Here is a 21,096-nt window from a genome sequence, read left to right on the forward strand (position 1 = left end):
TAACTCGATCAATGTATATCCCTATCATGTGAGTAACAGAACTTGAAACATAGGGATTAGGCTGACAAGCTTCCAAGCAGATTTTTTTACAGAAATCGAGAAAATCGACCCTGGAGATGTAGCCAACGATACGGAATTGGACACAGTACCATCAGCCATACCATCAGGACAGGACACATTCCAGTGTCTCCCGATGCCGAAAAGTGGACTAAAGAATCGCTTTTCGTTAGCCGCTCTTGTCCAAAATGCAACGCATCTGCTTCTGGTTTGTCTACCCGAGAAGACGTTGATGCCAAATCAATCGCAAAAAGTAACCAAAATGATCTATTAATTGCAAAATGATAGCATGATAGGGTGTTGTATTTTTACCAATGCTAAAATTGGGATCCATTTGAAATGCTTAGATGTGATGACAAACCAATACCTACGTTAGCATTAATAGCAAAATAATAGCACGATTATGTGTTGATAATCCAATGGCAGCTATGAGCTAAATAAGGCATAAGTGAGGTTCCAGACCAGAAAAGTGATATCAATATGACAGCATGATTCAGTATCTATTTTCTGCGACGGAAAACCAAAAATCGAAATTTTTAATCGAGCTGAGAACAGCATTAACCCTTTATTTCATGATTTTTTATTTTTTCTTGAAAAAATTCTCAATAGTGCGCAATGATGAGTACATGAAGGGAAAAATAATGAAAAAATATAATTTTCACACATTTCGAGTATATAGCCAAAATATTAATTGTTGCAAATTTGCAACAACATGAAATGGTTATACCTTTTTGTTCCTCACACAAGAAAGCTAGAAATAAATGTTTACTCTTAGTTTATCTTGCACTAACCATAGTTTAAGCTCAAAAACTTCTTAAACCTAGTGTCTGGACACCATTTAGCTGGGGGTAGAACCTATGTATGCTGGTTATCCACCATGGGTGCACGGATTCACCGCAGTTCCTACACACTACGAAAAAAAACTGTAAAATTACATCACATATGATGTAAATAAAAAGAAGCATCATATGTGACGGAATTTTCAGTGTGAGTTGAATATTGCACGCCTGTAAATTTCTGCAGACGTGTAATATTGAAGTGATGTAAATTTAAAAACCACTGAATTTAGGAAGAAAAAAATCCTATTGGAATGAGGTTTGTTTACTTTTTAGAAGACTGATTCACTGCTATTGATTTCCCGGTAAAAAAAAACAGTATTTCACAATCAATATTATTTATTTCGTTTAGCGACGAATTTTTGGGGAGGTCTTCCGCTTCACGATTGAACAATTGATTTGTTGGACGCTTACGTCTATGGTTAGTTCCGTTGGATTTCTCGAGCTGGGTGCGTTCGATAAAAACAACGAACTTCATCCGGCGGCCTGGAAAACCTGGCTTACTTGGTGGTCACGTAGTGTCCGCGGAATAGATCGTACCATGAGTTTTTGGCTCAGTTCCTTTGACAGATGGCCCCATATCAACTTCCTGCAATTGGAGCCAAGGAAATTCAATTCGGCATTTTGTTTCTCTTGCATCGCGAAGACAAACTATATTCGTCTGTTTTATGGTGTATTAAAATCTGTAATAGTGAATTAATTGTCAGCAAACATAAAAAATCGATAAGAAAAAAGTAAGAAATTACCGGAATTTCAATGTTTATCAATCGCCTGTTTGATCAATTTGAACCTTTGGCACCATCACTGATCGAGTGCAACTCCTCGGGTTATGAAATATGTGCCTGTGGGAGAAAAAAAGTTTAGAAATGTCTTCCAAAATAAGATTTTTCGATCACACATGCGCTATTTTTCCTGAATGATTCAAATTAATTGCTTAATAAAAGGAACGAATAAAAATTCCCCCTAATAAATCTTTTGATAGGATACATCGAACCAAGTGACAACATATCGTTTCACGTGTAGTCCAAGTCTTCCTTAAACGTTTTTAGACAAGAAATGTTTTGTGTGGGTTTAAACAGCTGCATTGCACTATTCTAGGTGTACCTACTGTTTTCTTACTTTTTTATAAGGAAAGTTATTTGGAACAAGAACAATAAAAAGGCTTACCTATACGCTCATTGGCAGCCACGTCCACTGCGTAAACATATTGACTCAATCAGGAAGATTAGAACGATGATATCGGTGTTACGTTTTTGTCTCTTCCCTGCCCACTCTTGGATAGCATTCATTATTGCGATCTTCTCCCAGGGGAGGCCTTCGTCAACTTGTAGTTCTTTTTAATGGGACTAGTGAGCTGCTTACAAATTTTATACGTCCAGATGATGGATTTTCGCTTCCGGAAACGGCAGCTTATCCTTAAATATTTCTGCACCTGTTTGATGGACAAGAATTTTAGAACGCGACTCAGACAATAATGAAATTTTACCTTGAATTGAAAACGAGGATTTTCCGACTCCCGTTAAAAATGATTCAGTGGCAGCTTGATAATTTTACACTTTCTTTCCTTTCCACATTCAATTTTCTCTTGTGTTGCGAAAAAAAAATCAACAAATAAAATTAAACAAAACTTCAATCATCTGTCAAATTCATCGCCGTACCGCTGCACTAAAATCTTTCATAAACCTCCCGAGAGGCCAATCACACGGAAAACTCGATGACGAACATATTTGTAATTGATTTTTAAATTATTGAGAACTAACCGAAAAATCTGCTATATCAAACATTCGGAAAATCGCTTTGGTGCACGACTTGACTGAAGACTTTTTTTCTGTTTTTGACAGTTTTTATTTTTACATGACATGAGCGCGCTCAGTGTAATGTAATATTAATATAACTCCGTGGAGTTATTACATTACGTGTCGTGTAATTTTCAGAAATTTCTAATTCACTTCTAAAGACGCGTAGAATTGGAAAACATGTAAAATATTTAGGACGTGTAATATTAAATTCGCATTGAAAATTCCGTCATATGTGATGCTTCTTTTTATTTACATCATATGTGATGTAAATTTATATCAAATAATCGCGGTCTGTGTCAAGTAATATTCGTGTCATCAGGATTCCGTGCTGTTATGCATTCAAATTTTTTTTAGTCTGTAAATTTAAATAAATAAATCGCGTACTACGTCATGTAATATTAAAGGTTTTCAATTTCAGTGTTGTTAAGGATTCAGATTTTTTTTCTGTGTACCTAAATATGAGCTTACACGCATTATTGAGATTAATTAGATCGACAAATCTCCAGTTCATTTTCAGTAACTTTATTTTTTGTGAAAGATTGTATGTGGTTTTATGATCTTCGTGTTCATGGTTCTTAAGCGCAATATACAACAATCTAAAAAAAGTTCATTCTCGGCTGACAACAACGAATTATAAAACCATTATAACAGAAAAAGTGATTGTTGTACATGGTATACTTATTTGCAAAGAACCAAGTAACTTGAAAATCAGGGAATACAAATTGTTGAAGAAACAATTTGCTTTGCTTATTGAAACACCAATTATAAAAAAAAACAAAAAAAAAACAAAATTATCAATATTCCTTAATAAAAAAAATCGATGGATAAAATACCTTTAAAATGCACTCATATAAATTTTGTTGATTTTTTTTAATCACAGTTTTATTTATTAAGGCAATTTACTTATAAGTTTCATTTTGCCGAGTGGATCACTAATTAATTCATGTTAGTAGAGGAAGGAGCCGTAATAGTTGCGGTGACTTAACTGTAGCTTTGATTCTAATTTGAAAGAGGGAAGGGGAACGTTAAGGGTCGAATATCGAAAACAATTTTTCGATGGTACACATTCAGAAGAGTTAACGGAACTATAAGTAGGACTAAAATGAAACTGCTATTTCACCATCATGCACCGTTTCCTTATCACATTCGTTCTGAAAAAATTAATACTGTAAACATAGGAGACGAACCAGCCCGAGGCTGAAAGTCTCTATAATAAAGAAAGAAAAATACTGTAAACATTAATACTGTTTAAATGATAAAAAGTAATTGAAGCACATTATGGAACTCATGTTACAAACTAGGGTACTACATTGTATAATGTTGAGAACATATAATGCATTTGCATTTAAAAAATCAATGTACTAGTATGGAAAAAGTATGTTAATAATAAATTTACTAAAAAATGCGAAAATATTTATTTCGAACCCAGAAAATCTTTCCCGGGGATCACAATACAATATTTAAAATAAAATAGAAATAGAAGAAGAAATAGAAACACAGCGCTCGTTGTATTTGAAAAATTATTGATTCAAACTATTACTACGAATACTTCAACTACTCAAAAGTCACAAATTTGTACTAAATGTGACCCTTTGGAAATATATTTTCGAACTTAATAATCTGAGAATATATTTGAAAACATACTTAGGCAGAAACTGCGGTGAATCCGTGCACCCATGGTGGATAACCAACATACAGCATACATATGTACATTAGTGACCCTTTAGAAAAACAATTTTTCAACTTTTATGCAGGATTTCTAACGAGGTTTCGTAATTAATGCCATTTTTTTTTAAATTTATGATACGAATGGTTGATGATCTAGTCAAAAGGATTTTTTACTGTTTTTTCCCATATTTCTACAGTTGCTAGCCATTTTGTTCAGTTAGAGGATAATGGATCTGCATTATATTTAAAAATGTCTCGATAACATTTTAATATAAAATAAAAATAATGATACTTTCATCGGAAAACATACAAGCATGATTAAAAGATGAAACTTAAAAAAAAAACACACACTTTGTAGCCTATATACGTAACTAAAGGTGCTACCGTTGCATGGTGTTGCAAATTTGCAACAATTAATAAAAGGCCATTATATCAAACAAAAATTTAAAAAAATCTTCAAATTGCATTCAATTGTGTTAATTGCATTACTGAAAATGCGAAAATATTTTTTCCAGTCAAATTTTGTTTCCTCGGTGCGAATTGGACTAGGTCAAAATTCTGAAAAATAAGCCTTTTTTAACATTTCATATTTTTCAGATTGAAGTTGGTCTAGTTTGTACATATATTTACATTATTACATTATTTACAACCGCTTTAATTAATTGTTGCAAATTTGTTACTTTATGAAACGAAGGGTTAAGCTGTCATAGCAAAACTAGACATCATTAAGGTATTTTTATTTTATAAATTCTATTATCATTTCGTCGTATGCCGAATACAAACTTAGAATAACAATTTATGAAATCAAAGAAGTTTTGAAAGCAGGACGATGCCAAATATTGGAATCAATTGACACCAAAAAGTGGCATTTCTGTGATCTCCAGGTGTACTTGTGTGGGAGGCGGTGCTGGAAAAAGGTACTACGTACGGCCATTCGTTTGGAGGCGGCGAAATCAATAAGTCTGAGGCCGTTTTCGTTGGTCAGCTGGTGCGCAGTGAACCTTCCAATTGTCGGTTTGAATTCCTCCTCCTGGCCGACCTGAACATTAAAATCCCCGATGACGATCTTGATATCATGTTTTGGGCAACACGGTCGTATTCACGCTCCAGCTGCGCGTAGAATTTGTCTTTGTCGTCACCGGTACTTCCCATCACGATAAATGCTGTTCCAAGCTCGTGTGTGTTGCCACAGCTCTGATAAATGGCACGACCATCTGGGTACGTTCGTACCGTGGAGCCCTTCCAGCATACCTCCATCACGCAACCGTACCAGTACACCGTACCAAACGCAATCACAGATCAACCACGTTTTGATTGACAGCCGGCACTTCTCGGACATCATCGACGTCAGATCCGGTCGAGGCGCCAACATCGACCATCTGGGTACGTTCGTACCGTGGAGCCCTTCCAGCATACCTCCATCACGCAACCGTACCAGTACACCGTACCAAACGCAATCACAGATCAACCACGTTTTGATTGACAGCCGGCACTTCTCGGACATCATCGACGTCAGATCCGGTCGAGGCGCCAACATCGAGTCAAATCACTATCTGGTGATGGTGAAGATGCGCCCAAAACTCTCCGTAGTGAACAACACACGAAACCGGCGCCCGCCTCGGTTAAATATCGCTAGACTGAAGCAATCTGAGGTCGCGGCAGACTACGCGCAATCGGTCGAAGCAGCGCTGCCGGCAGAGGGCGAACTTGACGAACCCCTCTCGAGGACTGTTGGGATACCATCAAGACAGCCATCAACAGTGCTGCGGAGAAAGTCATCGGTTATGTGGAGCGTACTCGACGGAACGACTGATTCGACGAGGAGTGTAGGAGGGTGATGGACGAAGAGAATGCCGCGCGGACGGCAGTAGTGCAAAGAGGCACCCGTCGAAATGTGGAAAATCACCGACAGCGGAAGAGGCAGCGAGTCCGAATTTTCCAGGAGCAAAAGCGTCGCCTGGAGGAGGAGGAGCTCGAGGTGCTGAAGCAGCTGCATCGTTCCCAAGAAACACGAAAGTTCTATCAGAAACTCAACGCATCCCGCAAAGGCTTCGTGCCGCAAGCCGAAATATGCCGGGATAAGGACGGAAGCATCCTGACGGACAATCGTGAGATGATCGAAAGGTGGAAGCAGCGCTCCGATGAACACCTGAACGGCGCACATGCAGGAGACCAAGACGATGGGGAAAGATACATCGCCAGCGTAGCCAACGACGTAGAGGAACCACTTCTAACGATGATTGAAGTTAAGGAAACCATTCGCCAGCTGAATAGCAACAAGTCGGCTGGGAATGATGGCATCGCACCTGAACTCATCAAATTGGAGCCGGACAAGTTTGCCACACCGGTTGATGGTTCGGATCAGGGATACAGAACAGCTACCGGAGGAGTGGAAGGAGCTAAATGCAACGAACAAAATATGGTTCATCTTACTCGCAAGACAGAGAAAATAGTCTAGGGGTTCCCCGAGGAAGTGTATTGAGTCCCTTGTTATTTATACTCTACATCAATGACACGAGAAATTGTTTACGCCATGGTAGCCTTAAAGTGTTCGCGGATGATTGAGTCTCCTACTGGAGTGGTAAAGACTTAGAGCTCGTGATGCTAAAGGCAAATTCTGATTTAAAAAACATTGCAGAGTTTTTGAAACATAGGAAACTGTGTTTTAATTTTAATTACACCAGCTGGATCATTATTGGAAATTGAAAGATTTTGAGTTTGTTCTTATTTGTTAATTGATGGTTGTGTCGTCGAAAAAGTTAAATACAGGGTTCGGCAATTGAACTGCTACATTACTTAAACAGTAATTATTTCGTTGCACACGAAACAGTATTGAACGACCCCTCGTCGCTTTGTTTACATTAAGTGTTAGCTATCATTGGATGTAAGTGTTACTTTTGTAATCAGGTTTTATCCGGAAAAATGGATCTCGAACAGAAACGTAGCGCTGTGGTTGCCTTGTTGCTAACTGCATGGCAAACGGCAGAAGGACATAGTTCGTGAGCTGTCCAATATAAGTGTGTGCAGAAGTTTTGTATACCGTACAGTTAAAAGATACCTGGAGACCGGAAGTGCCAAAAAACGGTATGATGGAGGACGCCGTCCTACTGTGGTGACACGACACCTGCCATGGCGAAGATCGCCAAGAAGCGCCTTAAGAGAAATCCTCGCCGTAGTGCCAATAAATTGCCAGAGGATCTCAACATATCGGATCGAAGTCTCTGTAGGAAATAGTGATAGAAATAAAAGATATTCTTCGCTAAATCAATTATTTAGTGAAAGTTATATTAAAAGTAGGTAGTTATTCTCCTGTCATTCCATAAATGAGTACTCAAATGTTGGAAATAGGAATGAGCGTGTAACGCACAAAACAAGATTCATTCAGTTAACGAATTTTGCGAGTGATGGTTATAGCACTGACCATACTGACTGTACACTCGATTTCGTTTTCTGGATAATTTTTCCAGAAAAAAAAAACAAAAAAAATCATTTTTCCAACAGTACGCAATGTCGATTCCAGAGTGCGCATCGATCGATTTGAAGAAATGCTATCCCAGTTAGGAAATGCCACCCAACTTTAAAAATAAAACACGCAATTTCTACGATAAAATCGGGCTAAACAGGACCATTTTTCCTACAGGGCATTTTTTGTCAAATTTTTCAGGTTCACCACCTGCCGTCGGTATTGCGAACCTGCAAAAGCTGACAACAAAAAATTAGACAGAAAATGGTTGAATTTTTGTTCTAAGAGTCAAGTCAGTGTGGTCAGTGGTTATAGTTTATGATAAAAAAACATGTCGCGTTTGCGTATCAGTTTAGTTTATGCTCTTTGTGGTTTATGAGATAATTTAAAACTATAGTGCTTATCGGTCACTACAGTCTCCGCTGCTGAAGAGGGCAGGTTGGAAGGTTGAGAATATCGTGTTTACCGACGAGAAACTCTTCACTGTACAGCAGTTCGTGAATAAGCAGAACGACAGAGTTTGGTTGCCGGACAGATCACAAGTCGAACTTTACCTGTGCATTTTGAAAAAGTAATTTGTTTTCAAGAGAAATTGAATGAATTTGAAATAAAAAGTTGTTGTTTCGATCAATTTATATGTTTACTTCAATGTAGCACTTCAATAGCCGGACCCTGCACTTAGGAGTACAAGTCGACAAAAAACTGAATTTCATAGCTCCTATCGACTACATAATAAAGAAAATTGCCATTAAATATGGTGTACTTGTCGGAAAATTAATATATGACTTTTTGGTAAAAAAAAAACTTAAGTAAAATCTTTTATTACGCGACACTTTGATATTGCGCTACAATATTGCTTCATGCATCAGAAACACAAACAAAGCGGCTACCAAGAATACAAAACAAAATGCGAGTAGTAATACGATGCAACAGATATACTCATAGTGCTTTAAGACTTGATATGCTGCAATGGTTGTCAGTTAAGCAGAGGATTGCGTGTAACAGTTTGGTTTTTATCTACAAAATGATTCAATGATTGAGATGACCAACGTTCAAAGTTCTGCAACAAACAGGAAAAGTATAACAACCTACCGCGAAGCATCAAAGACAGTTCAAGCTTTAAAACTGGCAATAAATTACGCAAAACCGATAATTTGATAAAAGGACAAATTTTTAAAAACATAATAAAATAGTGATGAAGATAGTGATGAGCCGCAGCCCGTGGAGTAGAGAGTAGCCTTCAAGTCTTCTAAGCCAGTGGGTATGAGATCGAATCCCGGTCACGGCATACATAGTACCTTTTCTGTGGGTTCGTGGTTTTAGCATTTGTAGATGCTAGCCATCATATCCTCGAAAGATGAACGCTTAGAGCAAAAATAGTTTATATAAGGATTCCCAACTCTTATGAAAACCGCACAGCAAAAAATAATGTAACGATGGCGGATGTAATTTGAGGAGATGTTAGACGTTCTATGTATTATTTGTTATATTCGTTGTTATATTACATCAAACCGATGTACACACTGCGAACATGTCGTTTAATGTAATATCACAACCTATTCTGTAGTATTACATCAAGTAGCCAATGTTTATCTAAATTGACGTTTTGAAATTTCTCGCATTAAAAAGTTGAGGACCGATTATAAACTTTGAGGATGTGTGTTTTGCCGGTAAGTGCTATCAATGTTAATAAAAAGTCTAAGCAAATCATCGCTCTAAGTTTTTTTCAATTCTTTTTCGTTTTAAGGTCCATTTACTTCGAGACGTCTGAATGAACAAGTATTAACGGATTTCAAAACAACCGGAAGGTTAGTATGTTGTTCAAAAATTTGCAAGCCCTCAATTGTTTTTTCAAATATTTATTTTAGAAAGTCTTGTGAACATGCAGTGGACATTCCAAGGACAAATCTGGAGGGTATGGAACCTGAACAATAAGTGGTTCTGGATTGGAACTGATGCATTAAACATTCCATTGTGAAATCGGGGATCGAAAATTCGTGAAATCTGTGATCGGAAAGCTGTTTTCAGAATGCAAATAATACTTCACACCAACTTGACTCCAATATGTCCAGCGGAACGGGCCGGTTTTGTGAGTGAAATCATTTTTCCACTGAAGGGAGAAAACAGTCTTCTCGAATAATAAATAAAAAAGAATCACGCTTTAAACCATTTTGCTTTTTTATTGTGATTGGAATTTCTCATCTTATTCAATATTTGAAATCTGAGGCGTAAGGTGAACCCATGCTCCCTGTTACGAATAAAATCGGAAGTTATTATTGAATTGTCAGGAAGATTCTAAAATATTGAAATTAATGACGGCTTGCCATATCATTAGAAGCAGAAGCTCTACAATTTGCGTGCTTGAATTCGTCTACTGTGATACAAATACAAAGTGTAATATTTTTACATCAAATGTATGTAGCTGGGTACATCAACAGAATGTAATATTAGATGCCTTTTGAAACTCAAACTATGTGCATGATTTTGATGTAATATCACCAAATTTTTTTGCTGTGCGGGTGTTCTGGCATCCCTGACGTCGCTGCATCTGAACAGACCTAACGGCCACGCTACGAACTGTCAAACCAGAAAACGGTTAGAAGTGAAAATTTGCGACGAACCAAGAAAGACAAGTGACGCTCTGCGTATATTTTATAAATTAACGATAGTTTTAGTTGTTAAAGTTGTTTGTGCCATTCGTGAGTACCTTTTTAAATTGTTGTGAACCTTTGACTAAATCTAACTTTTTGTAATATTTAGCGCACATCGGTAAAAACCCGATCTAAGGCTGATACCACGCACAGTCGAGCATTCCTTTCAAAAGGGCCGATATAGGTTAGATTTTCTTTTATTGGTATCAGAATTATTTGTAATAATGCGCATTTTCTCGAACTCTAGGCCAGAAATCTATGCTCTCGATTATAACTTGGCATCAAAACACGGAAACTCCTCTTGTACTAAAGGAGACAAATGTAAGAAACAAAAAATCCTATGTAAAACTATTTGCCCTAATAAACTCATTGTTTTTTAGCTTTGAGCTGCTCCTGCTCCTGCTCCAACTAGAGCTGCTGCGAGAACCTTTAGTGAATTATATTCCAACATCCTCAAAGATTTTCGAAAACCCTAAAGATTTCGAGATGGTCAATTCGGAAGAGGAAATTGATTGCCAAGATGGATTCGACTGTGGTGGATGCAACAGACCTAATTCGGTGGAACGGAGAATGGTGTCGTGCGATAATTGTTTAGGCTGGTGGCATCTGAGTTGTGCGAATCAATCTCCCGGCGTAAAGGATCGCCCATGGAGATGCACTAAATGCACACCACCTTCTGCAGACCCGTCAGAGTCCGTAAACACCGCCGATTTCAGCACACCCATCGTGCGATCAAAGGCTCCTCACTCCAGTTCAACGAGAATAGGAAGGGCTGAAGTTGAGAACGGAGCTAGGAAGAAATGTGCGGAATCCAACAAAGATTCGTCCGTGAGAAGTGCCGGCAAATCTGTGAGATCTACTACATCCAGCGCCCGCATCCGGACCGAACTTGAGTTGGCCAAATTGGTAGCAGAAAGAGAAATTAAAAGTCGCCGTATGAGAGAGGAAATGCGTTTCCTAGAAAAGGAACGGGCTATCCGTCTAGAAGAGCTTGCTTCTGAGGAATCCTTCTTAAAGAAGAAGCATCAGCTGGAAGAGAAATTAGTCGAAGAGTCGGGATCGGAAAATGTTTCCGAATCAGCGCCAAGTGGAAGTCAAAAGGCTGAGGAATGGTTGCGCAATCAGCTGGAGGAAAATAATAACGATCCGGAAGAGGTGTTTCCTCGGATAGTCGAACCGGGTAATCCGAATTCAGTTCATTCCGAACCTAGAAGTCACTCGGCACGAATCCGTGTGCCAATTATGAACCTGATTCCTGAAGTACCACCTCCAAAGCAACCCATAAATCCTTTCCCACAACCGGTAGCGTTTGCCAACCTGAATATTGGTCCGTCTGCAGAACAAGTGTTGGCTCGCCAAGTCTGGCCCAGAAAATTACCTGCGTTTGCCGGAGAGCCTGAGGAGTGGCCAATATTTTTCCATAGTTACGAAACGTCCAATGCTGCCTGCAGTTTCTCAGACGTTGAGAATCTTGTCCGTCTTAGAGAAAGCCTGCGAGGGGCGGCTCGAGAAGCAGTGAGAACAAAATTGACATTTCCTGACAGCGTGCCGAAGATAATGGAAACACTGAAACGTTTTTATGGACGGCCCGAAATTCTTGTAAGGAACATGCTGGCTAAAGTGCGCAAACTAGAATCGCCAAAATCTGAGCGTCTAGATAGCCTTATTAAGTTTGCCACAGCTGTACAGCACTTTTGTGACCAGCTAGAGGCTGCAGGTCTCCGAGCTCATTTGTCGAATCCCGATTTGCTCAGCGAATTGGTTGAGAAGCTCCCTGCTCATCATCAGCTTGCTTGGGTGAGATATAAACGTTCCTTCCCCGAGCCAACGCTTAAGGAATTTGGCCAGTATATGGAGGAATTGGCCGAAGACGCCTGTGAGGTTACCACGCTTGTACCGCCGAAACCTGAGACAGCGAAGTATGCAAAACCGTCGCAGAAGAAAGAGGGACATTTCCATGCTCACATTAACAGTAATGCAAACCAGGAAGAATATAGACAACGTAAGCCATGTCCAATCTGTGGTGGCATAGATCACCGGGTTCGGAACTGCTCGAAGTTCCAAGAACTAAATCTCGATTCAAGAAAGCGTGCAGTACGCCAGTGGAATTTGTGCGAAATGTGCCTGAATGAGCACGGTAATTGGAAGTGTAAATCAAGAATCCGATGTAACATCGAAGGCTGTAGAGTTCAGCACCATCCGTTGCTCCATGTTCCGGCGCAAGCCAAAAAGGGAGAAGCAACAGTCGTTAAATCTGTTTGTAATTCCCACAACGAATTCAGAAAAGCGTTTTTCTTTCGAATAGTTCCACTTACCCTGCACAACGGAAATCGCACTGTCGATACCTTTGGATTCTACGATGAAGGGTCATCACTGACCATAATGGAATCGTCATTAGCACGCCGCCTAGGAATAGAGGGAAAAAGGCATCCGCTGGAACTACAGTGGACTTCCGGTGTAACCCGGAACGAAAATTCATCCAAGCTCATTAAATGCAAGATCTCGAAGTTGGGAGATCCGAAACAACATTCTTTTACCGCACACACGGTTTCGAAACTTGAGCTACCGAAGCAAACCCTCTGCTACGACGAATTAGCTAATCGTTATGAACATCTGAAAGATATTCCAATCAGTTCATTTAACGATGCGCAGCCTGAAGTGCTTATTGGGTTAGATAACATTGACATTTTAACCCCAATCGAAAGTCGGCAAGGTCAACCTGGCGAACCTGTTGCCGTGAGATCATTGCTCGGATGGGCCATCTATGGGCCTAACGAGGCAGGAGATAGAAATGACAAGAACTCTGTACGAGTTAACTTCCATCACTGCGACGCAGATCAAGAACTTAACGACCTCATCCGACAACATTTCGTTCTGGAGGAACCCCAGAACCCGTTTGCGCCGATTCTTGAATCTGCCGAAGACAAGCGATGTAAAACGATCCTAGAGGAAACCACGGTGTTTCGTGACGGTGCATACGAAACTGGTTTGCTGTGGAAAGCAGATGAAGTGTGCTTCCCAGATAACCGGTACATGGCTGAGAGACGTCTGAAATGCCTAGAGAGCAAGCTGTCAAAAGACCCCGAACTCCAGGCTAACGTGCACCAACAAATACGAGATTATTTGACAAAAGGGTATGCCCATAAGGCAACCGAAGAAGAGTTGGCAGAAATTAGTGCTGAACGCGTCTGGTACCTCCCCCTGAATGTGGTGTCGCACCCGAAGAAACCGAACAAAAGACGGCTGGTGTGGGACGCGGCGGCCTCAGTGGGTGGAGTTTCCCTCAACAATCAACTGTTAAAAGGCCCGGATTTACTGGTCCCCCTGCATTCAGTGATATGCAAGTTCCGAGAGTGGCGCATCGGTTTTGGTGGCGACGTAAAGGAAATGTTCCACCAAATCCGAATAAGAGCAGCAGACAAAAACTACCAACGATTCCTGTTTCGATTCGACGCAACACAACCGCCCGACGTGTATATTATGGACGTCGCGACGTTCGGAGCGACGTGCTCGCCCTGTTCGGCGATTTACGTGTTGCACAAAATAGCGGACGAGTGTCGGGAGGATTTCCCGAAAGCTACTACAGCTATCAAGGAGAAAACGTATATGGACGATTATTTCGATAGCGCCCCCACTTCTGAGGAAGCAGCTGATCGAGCGATTCAGGTGAAAGGAGCCCTTACTCGGGCCGGATTCACCATGAGAAATTGGGTTAGCAACGATGAATCGGTGCTACAGGCAGTCGGAGAGATTTCGGAACAGAAATCGCTCTCACTTATCAGTGACATAGGAGGCGATAACATCGAGAGGGTCCTTGGACTGGAGTGGAACCCACGGCAGGATTGTTTCCAATTTCCTACCAGCCTACGTGGTGAGCTGGCGCCGTATGTTTGCGGCGAACGACGACCGACTAAGAGAATGGCTCTTCGATGTATTATGAGTCTTTTCGACCCATTGGGTCTTCTGTCCCCGTATACAATCCACGGGAAGATGCTGTTCCAAGATCTTTGGAGATGCGGCATACAATGGGATGATGACATTCCGGATGAAGCTTTCGAGAAATGGGTCCGATGGACAAAGCTTCTCCAAGAAATCAACAACCTTCAGATCCCCAGGTGCTACTGTGGTGGAGATCATGCTGGAGGGTACGAAACATTGCAGCTACATGTGTTCACCGATGCCAGTGAATTGGGCTACGGATGCGCGGCGTATTTCCGTGTCATCGAGGATGGAAAAGTGAAATGCTGCTTGGTGATGGCGAAGGCTAAGGTGGCCTCCCTCAAGGTGCAATCGATTCCCAGAAGAGAGCTTCAAGCCGCTGTGTTGGGTGCTAGGATGATGATAAACATTTGTTCTAGCCACACGGTGGAAATTAAGGAGAAATTTCTTTGGACGGACTCTACCACCGTCTTGTCCTGGATTAGATCTGACCACCGAAAATTCAAGCAATATGTAGCCGTTCGCATCGGAGAAATTCTGACCTTAACAGATTCGGATCAGTGGCGCTGGGTCCCTTCAAAAGAGAACATCGCTGACTGTTTGACCAAGTGGAATAAAGATACGGATCCAAAACCGGATGGTCGTTGGTTTAATGGCCCATTATTCCTGTACGAACCTGCTGATAGATGGCCACAACAGAAATCACCGAATGAAAGCACCAACGAAGAGTTGAGAACCCACTATCTTTTCCACCACATTGATATTCCCATTCAGCTAATTGACGTTGCTAGAATCTCTAAATGGACCATATTGGTACGCATACTGGCTACGGCTATGCGATTCATTTCGAATTGTCGTCGACGAAAGAAAGCATTGCCCATCGAGACGGTACCATCCGTAGAAAACGTGAAGCGATACATAATTCGAACTATCCCGAATATCGAAATACCATTGAAGCAATCCGAATACCAATCAGCCGAGAATATCCTTTGGCGATTGGCTCAAAGTGAGCACTACCCTGATGAGGTGAAGGTGCTGATATCAAATCGTGAAAGAGCTCTAGAGGATTTAATCAAAATTGAGAAATCTAGTTCCCTGTATCAACTCTCCCCGTTTGCTGACGAATTTGGTGTTATTAGAGTGGAAGGAAGAACCGTGAATGCGCAGTACGCGTCCTTCGATTCCCGATTTCCAGTAATTTTGCCCAGAGAGCATCTAGTTACCCAAAGGCTTTTGGAGCATTATCATCGAATTTTTGGACACGCAAACAGAGAGACAATTGTCAACGAAGTCCGTCAGCGTTTTCAGATTGCGAATCTGAGGTCCGCTGTTAACGAAGTATCGAAAAGCTGCCAGGTATGTAAGATTAAAAAATGTAAACCACATCCACCAAGAATGGCGCCATTGCCAGAGCAAAGATTGACACCGTATACCAGACCCTTTGCGTATACCGGTGTGGATTATCTCGGGCCGTTGGAGGTAACCGTTGGCAGGCGGAAGGAAAAGCGATATGTAGCAGTCTTCACATGCTTGGTAGTCCGTGCCGTTCACCTGGAGCTGGCGTACAGCTTAACGACGGATTCCTGCATAATGGCGATCAGGAGATTTGTGCGAAGAAGAGGTCCCCCACGCCAAATATTTTCCGACAACGGGACGAACTTTGTCGGTGCCGATCGCGAGCTTAAACGACAGATCAAGAGAATCAACGTCGACTGTTCCGACACATTCACCAACGCCCGAACAAGCTGGTTATTCAATCCGCCCTCCGCTCCCCACATGGGTGGAGTATGGGAGCGGATGGTGCGAAGCGTGAAAGAATCGATGAGAGCTCTCGACGACGGAAGGAAACTCAACGACGAGATTCTGCTGACGGTGTTGGCGGAAACAGAAGCTTTTATAAACTCTCGTCCACTGACGTACATGCCTCAAAGTTCGGCCGACTACGAAGCGTTGACACCCAACCACTTTTTGGGTAACTCCACGGGAGATCAGGACCCTATGCGTGATCCAATCAGTCTTAGCCAAGCACTACAAAGCAGTTACCTTCGTTCGCAGTATTTAGCTGATGCTACATGGGACAGATGGCTGAAGGAATACTTTCCTAATATGAACAAGCGGTCCAAGTGGTTCGAAGATGTGGTGTCGGTTAAATTTGGAGACCTGGTGTATATTGCGGAAGGCAGTCGGCGTACCTGGATCCGAGGAAGGATCGTGGAGCTAATCCCGAACAAGGATGGAAGGATCAGACGTGTTGCAGTACAAACGACATCTGGACGACTCGAGAGACCGGTGGCGAAGCTGGCCGTTATGGAGATAGGTAACGGTGAATCCGAGCAAGGTGATACGGAGGCCGTTCCGGATTCACGGGGTGGAGAATGTTCTGGCATCCCTGACGTCGCTGCATCTGAACAGACCTAACGGCCACGCTACGAACTGTCAAACCAGAAAACGGTTAGAAGTGAAAATTTGCGACGAACCAAGAAAGACAAGTGACGCTCTGCGTATATTTTATAAATTAACGATAGTTTTAGTTGTTAAAGTTGTTTGTGCCATTCGTGAGTACCTTTTTAAATTGTTGTGAACCTTTGACTAAATCTAACTTTTTGTAATATTTAGCGCACATCGGTAAAAACCCGATCTAAGGCTGATACCACGCACAGTCGAGCATTCCTTTCAAAAGGGCCGATATAGGTTAGATTTTCTTTTATTGGTATCAGAATTATTTGTAATAATGCGCATTTTCTCGAACTCTAGGCCAGAAATCTATGCTCTCGATTATAACTTGGCATCAAAACACGGAAACTCCTCTTGTACTAAAGGAGACAAATGTAAGAAACAAAAAATCCTATGTAAAACTATTTGCCCTAATAAACTCATTGTTTTTTAGCTTTGAGCTGCTCCTGCTCCTGCTCCAACTAGAGCTGCTGCGAGAACCTTTAGTGAATTATATTCCAACACCGGGAGACAAAAAAACATAAGCGCCACCATCAAATATGACGGTAGAAATGCAACTAAAACACAGTGAACACTGTTAGCAGAAAAAACTCATGTAAAGCATTTTTTATCACACTGTGGGACACATGTACTCAATTGAGTGTTTTAAAGCACAGCAATCAAAAGTCCCATTAACAATAACTGATTTTTGCACTCAAAAATCTTTAGTGTCAGAAATGAGGGTGTGGATTATTTTATGCGCAGCGCACAAAATAAGACTGCACACTTTAGAACTGTGAATTGTGACATTTGTGCCATATTTCAAATCAGTACCTATTTAAATCAGTTTTTTTTTAATTTTTCTACTCGCTAACCGCTTTTTGTGACAGCAAAAGATTGCACAATATCCAAATTTCAAAAAAAAAAATATCAGCCTGATTGTTTCACTTCGAAGAAGACTCAAAATTTGCAAAACTAATAATTAAATAATATTCTTCAAAATTTAACACGACACTTCAGGTAAAGTAAAAAGCCACAGTTTTATAAGTTGATCCAGCTGTTTCTATCATACAGCACTTTGAGTATTGGGTTTTTTCTAACTGATTTCCTTGCAGGCCATTTAGATAAATTTAGTTCTATTTACAAATTTAGTAAATGAAGTTAGCGGTACACCTCAGGTGAAAATGAAAAATCTTCTCTAGCCAGTAGCTAAAAATAGTTGAAAGATGAATTTTGAACTGGTCTCAGAGTTTAAAACCTCCTAGAAGTTTTAAACACTAACACTGGTTGAAATTCAACATTTCACTATGTTCTTAAATTATAAATTGTTAAATATTCTTAAATTATTATTTTCTTTAAACACTTTTTTCATTCATTGTTGATTTAAATAATCAAATTAAAAACATTGTGAACGTTAATGTTTTCATTATTATTTTAACTGTTTAAGTTTGAGTTTTTTCACAATCGATGAATCTGAATGCGGTTAGCTCAATTTTACTGAGTCAGTAGCATTTGTTTCTGCAAAGTTTAATAAATTTACTTCAGAGTGCATTTTGAATAATTTTAAATTGATTGAAAACATATCAGAGTGCATCATGATCTGCACGCTCGGATCTTTAAACACAATTTGTGAGGAATGTTGACCTTTTCCGTCAACAGGTGGTGCTGATGTTTGTAGAAAGAATGTCTGTTGGAATTTATATGGAAAATGTCAAGAGCTGGGTATCTTTATATCTACTATCTTTGCTTAGAGTTAAGAAAAAGGAATCTCTTCGAGGAAACATTAGTTTCATTGAGATCCTCCTGTAGGTGTTTGTGTTTGTTTAAAAAAAAAGAAGATCTGACGAAGCATCAGATAGAAATTGCACGGTGATGGACATACGCGGGAGTAAGACGAATAAGTCGTACAGAAATCGATAAAATAAAGTAAACAATACATTTTATCCTAAGGATAAACTTTGTCTGTGGATAAACTGTCTCTCTCACTTCTAAAAATGCGTATGGGGTGAAGGATGGGTCCAAATGGGCCTGTGTGACCATCACATAAACCTGACAGTAATATGCCCCATCCACAAGAAGGACGACAAATTGGACTGTAAGAACTACCGATCGATCACTGCCTACAAAGTGTTGTCCCGAAGTGTTGTACCTAACGCCACAAGCAAACAGATTCGTGGGAAGTCAGCCCTTCATGGAGGGACGGTCTACGACGGACCAGATCTTCACACTACGGCAAATTCCCCAAAAATGCTGTGAACACCAAGTCCCTACGCACCATCTATTCATCGACTCCAAAGCCGTGACGGGCTATGGAGAATCATGGACGAGTACGGCTTCTCCGGGAAGCTGACTGTACTGATCAAGGCGACGATGGATGGAACGCAGTTCTGTGTGCGGGTGTTTTGAGTGAATTGTCGAGTTCATTCGAATCGCGCGGGGGACTTAGACAAAGCCTTGGTCTATCCTGCATGGTGGCGAGAAGAAGGTGTTATTCGACGAGCGATGGGCGAAACGCGGGGTACGATTTTCGTCATATCCAGTCAACTTACCTGCTTTGTCGACGACATTGATATAGTCGGCAGATCATCTGCGACGGTGGAGGAGATTTACCGCAAACTGAAACGCGGAGCAGGAAAATAGGGTTGCTGCCTAAAACGTCCAAGACGAAGTACATGCTGGCCTGCGGATCCGAGACCGACTGAGCCCGCTTGGCTAGTAATAACAAGGACACAATCGATTGCGACGAGTTGGAGATAGTCGAAGACTTTGTCTATCTCGGCGCACTGGTGACCGCAGACAATGGCACCAGCCGTGAGATCAGGCGGCGAATGATTAGCGGAAATCGTGCCTGCTATGAACTCCAAAACCAACTGCGGTCGAGAAGACTTAGCCCCCGCACAAAATGTAACCTGTACACAACGCTCATTAGACGACTGGTTGTCCTCTACGGGCACGAGACGTGGATATTGCTCGAGAAGGTATTTGAGCGACGAGTGTTAAAAACCATCTTTGGCGGCGTGTAGGACGACTGTCCTGCAAAACAGGTGTTCGCTGCCAATCTGGTAGGAACGAGACGAGCTGGGGCGCAACGAGCGATGCGGTTAGACCAAGTGGAGCGTGATCTGGCGAATGTGGGATGCTCGAGAAGTTGGAGAACGGTTGCCATGAACCGAGTGAATTGGAGGAATTCTTAGGTTATGTCGTGAGACGGAACACCAAATCAATAAATAAATAGTGTTTATCAAACTATTTTTGTGTTTATGGAACCGGTCATTTCAGACTCCTTTTTTTAAGGACGTTTCACCAAAACTGGACTTTCATGTCTGCGCTTATTTTCATCAAATCTCAAATCTGAATCCAAACCGCCATGATGAGTTCATATCACCGAATATTTTGAATCCGTGAACGACGAGCGAAAACTAATGAGCGGATGAGATTAGCAGATCTTTTTTCCTCAATCATCATTCATTTCCACCACTTCCTGTGTACCGTCCAATGAACTTTCATCCACTCACAGCTGCTAGAGCTGCAAAAGCATGATACGAAACGTGCCGCCAACGTGCAGCTTTATATGATAATGTTGTTTTCATCAAAACATTTGGGAACATAAATTATCGCCAGCTATAATATGAAATTTGAATTTTGTGATTTTTTTAATTAATCAGTATTTTCATTTTATGAAAGCATCAATAACAATCCAATCCCGTTTCGTTGACTGCCGACTGGAACCGAATCGGTATCGATTATTTCCTGGGAGTGTCTGATTGGTGGAGCCAGTATCCTGAGGTCGTCAAAAAGGGGGAAAATCTGAGGCCATGAAGAGGCTACCGTTCGTTGGTTTGCGATTAACAAACGAGAAGATGAAAATGTTGCTTCTCGGATCCGTTGAGGCGAATGAATTTCGCTCGCCTGGTGTGAATTTGATTTCACTACTGCGCTTTCACGACTCTCTAGTTCAGAGGCGTTCGTTCGAAGGGGATCAGTTGATTTGATGACCACGAATCGAAAATAGGTTATTCGTGGTCGTTAAATCTTTGTGAACGTTGAATTCCTATTCTTAAATTTAACCCTTTAATGCATAGTGTTGTTTTAAAGCAACACAAATCAAAATCCAAATATCTCGAAACGCGTGGATATTTTTAAGTTATGTATTCATAAAAAATATTATACAGATTAGAAGAAATTAGCCCATGGTATTTTTATTACGATATTTTACTGTATGTGTGAGATGTGGAACAAAGTATGCGGAA

General features: G+C 40.9%; 1 protein-coding gene and 1 long non-coding RNA gene across 2 annotated transcripts; one reads left to right on the forward strand and one right to left on the reverse strand.

The window, feature by feature from the left end:
* Positions 1-1,029: 1,029 nt before the first annotated feature.
* On the reverse strand, positions 1,030-3,112 carry LOC129755485 (uncharacterized). The gene is made up of 3 exons (XR_008739267.1): positions 2,380-3,112; positions 1,640-2,325; positions 1,030-1,576 (listed from the first exon to the last, which is right to left on the reverse strand). It is a non-coding gene; the product is annotated as an uncharacterized LOC129755485 (long non-coding RNA).
* A 3,484-nt stretch (positions 3,113-6,596) lies between these two features.
* Positions 6,597-16,563, forward strand: LOC129753532 (uncharacterized). Its single transcript, XM_055749355.1, has 4 exons — positions 6,597-6,714; positions 9,571-9,631; positions 10,855-16,467; positions 16,548-16,563. Exons 1-4 carry the CDS (start codon positions 6,597-6,599, stop codon positions 16,561-16,563), a joined length of 5,808 nt encoding a protein of 1,935 aa, XP_055605330.1.
* The last annotated feature ends 4,533 nt before the right edge of the window (positions 16,564-21,096 follow it).

Source organism: Uranotaenia lowii, chromosome 3, assembly GCF_029784155.1.
Source record: "Uranotaenia lowii strain MFRU-FL chromosome 3, ASM2978415v1, whole genome shotgun sequence".
NCBI classification, from domain to species: Eukaryota; Metazoa; Arthropoda; class Insecta; order Diptera; family Culicidae; genus Uranotaenia; species Uranotaenia lowii.

Coding starts and splice junctions, on each gene's coding strand:
- LOC129753532 (XM_055749355.1), top strand. CDS start 6,597: ATGATTGAAGTTAAGGAAACCATTCGCCAGCTGAATAGCAACAAGTCG. Junction 6,715..9,570: donor GTTTGCCACACCGGTTGATG/GTTCGGATCAGG, acceptor TTTCGTTTTAAG/GTCCATTTACTTCGAGACGT. Junction 9,632..10,854: donor GATTTCAAAACAACCGGAAG/GTTAGTATGTTG, acceptor ATTGTTTTTTAG/CTTTGAGCTGCTCCTGCTCC.